Source organism: Oculina patagonica, chromosome 5 (genome assembly GCF_052425735.1).
Source record: "Oculina patagonica isolate OP01 chromosome 5, crgOcupat, whole genome shotgun sequence".
Lineage (NCBI taxonomy): Eukaryota > Metazoa > Cnidaria > Anthozoa > Scleractinia > Oculinidae > Oculina > Oculina patagonica.
In genome coordinates, this window is record NC_135762.1 from 7,229,747 (window position 1) to 7,236,345 (window position 6,599).

The following is a 6,599-nucleotide window of genomic DNA, read 5'->3' on the forward strand; positions in this document are numbered from 1 at the left end:
AGTAGCAATGTTAAAGAATCAGTTCCCGTTATTACATGTTATACATTAAATGTCAGTTCAGAGGATTTGATGACACGGCATCTTTATTGGTAAAAACTAGTGGATATGAGGCCACTCCTGAGCAGTTTTAAAGCTTTTCAAGACATAATGTATCTTAACATACTAATCAATATTCAGTGATAAAAAAATATAAACATAGAAGTCACCCGAGCTCTTTTATGAGTTATAAGCACTTCGAGCTGAAATTATAGGCGTTTTGACACGATAAAAGATGACCATAACTTGTTTGCCAATGGTTAGGCATTCGTTTGATGACATTATTTTAGCATCATCTGACATAGGGCGGATAATATCGATCCAACAAAGCACAACTGCTCTAAACCATTTCCACTTGTGCCTTCCAAACCACTTACACTAAAAGGGCAATAGGTTACATTGCAAATCTTTTTATTATACCATTTTTATATCGTGCTTGACATCATTATAACATCTACCTGTAGATCTTCAATGTTGATGAGGGAAGTAGTCCCCAGCTGATATGCTCACATGTGAAAAAATTTTACACAGAAAAAAATGTTGTCCACGGCTCTAAAAGCTCTACGTGCGAAATATATTTATGAAACAAAACATCCCTTTTTTTAGTACGAACTGCTTAGACTGCCGTATTCGAATTGTAAAACAGGTCCATTGAACAGTCGAGAAAGATGTATTAGTTTTTGGCGAGGAAACGCAAAATAAAGACCTGTATTAAAGAATGTATTTTGACATTCCTTGACATTAAACCATTAATACTATTATTAATAAAGCAGTAAATTAACCAATCCTGACTCATCCTCTGAGTTCTTTTAATTTAATTTCTCTGCAAACTGGTAAATGACGGAATCCCAGGGATGAGTTTGCTTGCCGCTTAATGATCGAAGACTTTCATTCAAACGAACACTTATAAAACAAAATATTTAAATTACAACGATAAAACTATTTATTGAACAGTAATTTTTGTAATTTTTTTTCATTGTCTTTTTTATCCTTTTGATATGTCCTTCCAGTTTTTCGTTTTTTTAATAGGCCTTGATCAGGGAGATTTTGGTTTCAGTTTCATCTCACTTTCCTTGAGGTCCCAGTTCCACCGATAATAACTTCCTGCATATTGAGCGTTCAGAATATGACTGGTGCCACAGCTGCTATACCACCAAGCTCCGTAGGCTTTAGCACAGTCACTGCCGGTCGACTTGTCATTATCCCGATCCTTGGTAGAGAAAGGCATGCCGTTTACATACTGCTTAAGATAATCCGGTGCTGAGCCAGAATAGAAACCAACAAACAGCGTGTAGTTAGATGCCTCGTTAGTAACTGTGAAGTTGCCATATTTTGCATACCTTTGGAGACCTGATGTTGTGTTGATTTCCACTCGCAGCTGGCTCGGAATCTCAGTCAGTTGATGAATCTTTTCGTTTCCAAGCCAATACTCTCCTCTGACGTCACCAAACCCGTTTTTATACTCGTCCCAGCCCCTGTAGAATCCAACGAACCCATTGAAGCGTTTGTGAAAGACAGTCCATCCACCACCGTCCGTCTTCATGTCACAGTACACTTCAAAACTGGTTTTGTTTGTTGGGTTGACTGTGTACACTCCACTTTCCTTGAAGCCAGCAGAAAACAGCTCGGCGCAGTCTCGGGCTAAAAAAATAGAATGAATAAATGAATGACTGAAATGCAGAATTTTTGGCTAATACTCCAGCTGTCTTGTCCAATAACTATAAGTACTGGCAACAAAGTTATCAAAATGTAGAAGTGGCTAACATAAATATAGAGTACAGGCGATCTAGTCAACCTATGTCTTAGTAACTTGAAAAAAATGCACAAAAATATTGAACAAACTGGACTATTCACAGCCCTCGAGCTCCATTTTTTTGTTCTGCATTTTTCTTCGACCGTTGAACGCAGGAAAAAAAATACGAGAGAACAGGACGCAAGGGAACAGTTTACTAGAAACTGACAGAAATAAAAGAGTTTTAATCTAAGGGATCGAGGAGAACGAGGTAATTTCAACATTTAAAGAATAAAAGAACGCATATATACTTATGATTTGCATATAGGAGATAACGCATGTGTACAGTGCTTACCAGTTTTAACAATCAGTTGCACCTCAGTCTCCACATGAACGAACTCGCTCCGTGCAGAGCAAATATAGGTTCCACTGTCTTTAGCCGTCAAACTGTTTATCTTCAGTTGTCCGCCTTCCACTTGAGAGCGTTCCTCTGGTATGTTTCCTTTGCATCGTGTCCACGTGATGCTGGGTAATGGGTGTCCGTCTGCGGAACAGTTCAATGTGACTGTCTGTCCATGGTAAAGTTCTATCTTGTCTGGCGGCTTGACTGTAAACTGAGGCACCACGTTGACTATCAGAGCTGTCATGGCGTGTGATGTACCCATGGCGTTGGTAGCAGTGCAGATGTACGTTCCTGCGTCTTTCTTGTCTGTCTTTGTTATAGTCAAGGTCTGACCTTGAACGGTGGCTCTTCCACTAGGAAGTTGATCGAAGAGTTTGGTCCAAGATACCACCGGAGGGGGATATCCGATGACCCGGCACTTAGGGAGCTTGACATCTTTCCCGCTCTCGGCGTATATCGGTCCGTTAGGAAGGGAGATCAGAGGGCGAGCTGACACGAGAAAGTTATTATTTTAATTTTGTGTATAAAACCAGAAGCATATATATATGCTTCTGATAAAACAATATGAAGTATAGCAGATAATGATCATAATTACATTGCTATACTTAAATAAAATGCAAGGAAATTTTTAAATTTTTTTATGTGCAATTATTTCCAAATTAAGGTCATTGCTTAGAATTGCATTGCGCATCCTTTTTGCGCAGGATTTTACGGGTAACAAGCGCGCGCACGTAAACAAAATGGCGGCTTTTCTCTATCCGGTTGAGCTCGCGAGAGAGATAAATCGTTGTTTTCTCGAAAATGACTGAGTACGGTGACCTATCAGTTTTTTCTCGTATTTTGAGTATAGTGATCTATAAAATGAATACAGATCAATTTTTATGATTGAAAAATAAATTATTACCGGAAACGTGTACTTTGCCAGTCCTCGCAAGACTCTCGCAAGGGAATTATTAAGGAATTGTGCGGCATATACAAGGTCTTCCTGCTCCTAAACGAATGGCGATCCACCTTTTTTATTTCAAAATTCAATTTCCCTTAAGGTAATCAACTAGTATGCAAAGTTTGGCTGAAAATCTATGTTCAGTTCTATTTCGGGGGAATGACCTTAAAGAGTACATAGTCCTATACTAAATTGTAAGCCCGCGTGATCACTCTTCAATAATAAAAAAGAAAAAAAAATGAGACGCGTGGAGACACGAGAAATTTGTTCTTGACAATAGGGCCTGCTGATAAACGCCAGATCGGGCTTGAGATCTTTCATACTTGCGATTAAATTTGTTTCTACTTTTTTCCGGCTGAGAAAGTTGAAACTTAAGTTTATACCTTGGACGTTGAGCGTCACAGAAGCCTGAGCTGTCCCCTGGTCAGTACGAATTGTACACACGTACATTCCATTATCACCGACTGTCGCATTCTTGACATGAAGCGTTCCTTTGATGATGGAATATCTTCCGGCGGGGAGGGAACCATCTTCTTTGGACCACGTTACTGTCGCGTCAACATTTTTCTCTGGCGAACACTTGAACACTGCGGACTGATCCAGGGCAACGGTCCGAACTGCCGGCGTAACTTTAATCCCAGGGGCAGAGATAACATCCCCCGCCTGCCCCCTGAATGGCTGCAGGGACGTAGGAGTCGGTAAGGTGGGTTCTCCAGGTTCACCCTTTTGGCCTTTTATCCCTGGGGGTCCACGGAGACCCGGATATCCAGGGGATCCCTGTGGTCCTTGTGGTCCTATCTTTCCCGGAGGTCCCTGCACGCAAATCTGACTTTGGCTAGTGCAGATCTTTTGCGTTGCAGTGTAGACGGATTTGGTGATTTGTTGTTGAATCTCAGGAGCCAGAACGCCATTGTCTCCTTTGGGGGACTTGGAGGACTCAACATCTCGTGGGCTTCTTTTCAGAGCTGAAGATCTGACTGTCTCGTCTTTCGAGGAGAGGATTTCTTTGAAAAAGCAGTAAAAAGTGTTACAATGATAAGTCTTACGTCCTGGACAGACAAATGTGAAATGCGCCATTTTTCACTGTTTGCTTTGGTATTAAAGGATCCCACAGCTTGCAGCCATTATTTAACGATATTGGAGAAACGTAAACTTCTTTTTTGTTATTTTTGTTATTTACGGGTTCGAATCCCGTCGAAAAGTTGATATCAGTTTTGCTAGGCTTCTTTTCCCCAATTGTTTAAATTGGTGGGATCACATTGAGGATCGTGTTATTGCTTAACGCTTACTGAGGTAACATCATGTGACGGTTGCCTTCAGAAGTTGTGGAGAAATAAATGTAAAGCATATAATCGAATTACTTATAACTACCGGGCGCCCGTTATAAACTCGAGCTCAAAACATTCTGTTATAGACCTTAGTGGGATGTTTTCCAATTAAAGGGCTTATCTAATTTTATTTTTAAGAGTAAAAACTGTTAAGATGTCAAAGATCGATAACTAAGGTTGGATTAGATGTCGGTAATTAAAATAATTAAATTGCTTTAGTGGAATTCAAAACACCCAGCCTAGGGTTACAATTTTGCAGCTATTAATAACGACTAGGATTTCTAGAAACTTCCCAAAATCTTCTAGTAATCTTCAGTGTGCTGATCAAACCGATAGACTAATTTTATTTCTCTTGCTTTCTGAAGGCAACCCAATCCAGCAAACATTACTCGTTAACGCCCTTTCCAGCTAGCATAGACTTTTAAAGAAAACATGTGAAAGATAACAGCGGGGCCCCTTTTCGTTGCGAGATAAACTTCCCTTCTGCCATAGATTGTCTTTCTTAAAAAGACAATCAACAAAGAATCAAGCTTTGGGAATAGGGCGTTCACAGGCAATGTTTCTTGGCCGGGATTGCTCTCTCAACAGAAATAGAGATATTTCTCGCTAACGCCCCTTCCTGACAACATCGATTGCTGAAGAGAGCAGAAAACAGAATGGTACCTTTCCGTTCAGGATATTTAAATTCCAAAATATGCTTCCATATAATCCCACAGATTGTTTTTCTAGCAACCTGAGGCCACGAAGCAAAAACGAAACAAAAGAATGAAGCTTTTGGGAAGGTGGGCGTCTACTGGTAATATTTTGGCCGGGGTTGCTTTCTCAAAAGAAATCATGCATTAGTTGCATTGGCTGAACGATTAAACCTGAAAATATACTTTACTTATTTAAGATATATTTTTCATCAATTTTGAAAGAAATACAGGAAATTGCTATAGCCAGCTTGTGATTATTTCGGGCCTGGCTTTGAGTCGAAAACTCGTTGAACACATGTACAGAAACGCCTTTGTCACTTTTTACATTAAATTAATTATGGTAAAAAAAAAAATTAAGAGTTCTTAACCAATTCTTGGGCCTGGGCTACTATCGTAGGATGTTTCGATACATTTTGACTTTTCTTAGTCTTCAAATTCTCATTAAAAATGGTAAAATAGAGTTCACTGATTTGTAAACTGTCGCTCTAGTAGCTTCCAGTGTGCTTGCTCGGTACGTGTGGATACATCCGATGCATTTATTTAACAGTTATTTTGCAAAATAACAATGTAAAAGTTTCAAAATTGTGGGTTTATGAATTAAAGAATGGGCTAGAACTACCACACCAAATTTTCGACCTTGTCTTTGTTGCAACTTAGATGTCGTCTCTAGCTATTCGAGGCTATCTATTTGGCATGTACGTATACCATACTGAAAACCGAGCTCTTTTGGCATATTGCAAGAAAAGCGATCATTCTTATTGGCCTTTTTTAAAAACTGCGAGACGCACATTAAGAGCGGAAAAGTTTACATAGCTTTCGAGGAAATAATAATGTAAGTTCCTCTCCATAATGAATTTAACAAAAAGACAGACTTAATGACTCACCGTTTGTTGCCGGAACAGGCGGAATGTGCGTTGTCGCTAACTCTTTTTCTCTTTGTTCGAGAGCCTCAAGTCTTTCCTTGTAAGCTCGTAGCTCCAACTCAAGCCTCACATAACCAACACAGTACAAAAAAACGCTTGTAATCAAAACACAACAACAAACCACAAGAAGGCGGGAAGATCCACCAGCGCTCGTCATTGTGAACTGCGCAACTGCCTTTCACAAATGATCTACACAGAACTGAGGCAAATTATTTGTACCTTGGGCAATGATAACCTCGCACAGTCTGGATTTTTTTGATAACTTTGTGTGCCGACCGTAAATTAAATTACCTTGCTTATCCTAAGATGGGCAAGATAGAACTTGGTCGTTTTCCAAATAAAAACGTCTTGCAAATGCAATGCAGTGCCTATTTTTGTCTGCAGAGAAAGATCAAGAAGTACTTTCCTGGATATGCTGTCCCCAGGGGGGGGGGGGGTACTCAGAAAAAGTTTTATACGGGGAGGCTCCGCCTCAAGTTCTAACCCCTTACCCTTTTATATACCATTTTTGACAGAAATTGTACCCCTTTCGTATACCT

At 39.8% G+C, this 6,599-nt stretch overlaps 2 protein-coding genes across 2 annotated transcripts; both read right to left on the reverse strand.

The window, feature by feature from the left end:
- Nucleotides 1-1,072: 1,072 nt before the first annotated feature.
- Nucleotides 1,073-3,659, reverse strand: LOC144655255 (angiopoietin-related protein 7-like). The gene is made up of 3 exons (XM_078515474.1): nucleotides 3,498-3,659; nucleotides 2,124-2,660; nucleotides 1,073-1,677 (listed from the first exon to the last, which is right to left on the reverse strand). Exons 1-3 carry the CDS (start codon nucleotides 3,562-3,564, stop codon nucleotides 1,073-1,075), a joined length of 1,209 nt encoding a protein of 402 aa, XP_078371600.1. The 5' UTR covers nucleotides 3,565-3,659.
- On the reverse strand, nucleotides 3,572-6,280 carry LOC144654011 (uncharacterized). The gene is made up of 3 exons (XM_078514134.1): nucleotides 6,022-6,280; nucleotides 3,664-4,118; nucleotides 3,572-3,622 (listed from the first exon to the last, which is right to left on the reverse strand). The coding sequence occupies exons 1-3, from the start codon at nucleotides 6,215-6,217 to the stop codon at nucleotides 3,572-3,574; spliced, it is 702 nt and encodes a 233-aa protein (XP_078370260.1). The 5' UTR covers nucleotides 6,218-6,280.
- Between the last annotated feature and the right edge of the window lie 319 nt (nucleotides 6,281-6,599).

Coding starts and splice junctions, on each gene's coding strand:
- LOC144654011 (XM_078514134.1), bottom strand. CDS start 6,217: ATGACGAGCGCTGGTGGATCTTCCCGCCTTCTTGTGGTTTGTTGTTGT. Junction 4,119..6,021: donor GCCTGTTCCGGCAACAAACG/GTGAGTCATTAA, acceptor GCTTTTTCAAAG/AAATCCTCTCCTCGAAAGAC. Junction 3,623..3,663: donor AGAAAAATGTTGACGCGACA/GTAACGTGGTCC, acceptor CCCCGCCGGAAG/ATATTCCATCATCAAAGGAA.
- LOC144655255 (XM_078515474.1), bottom strand. CDS start 3,564: ATGTACGTGTGTACAATTCGTACTGACCAGGGGACAGCTCAGGCTTCT. Junction 2,661..3,497: donor TGTGACGCTCAACGTCCAAG/GTATAAACTTAA, acceptor TTCTCGTGTCAG/CTCGCCCTCTGATCTCCCTT. Junction 1,678..2,123: donor GCAACTGATTGTTAAAACTG/GTAAGCACTGTA, acceptor CTATTTTTTTAG/CCCGAGACTGCGCCGAGCTG.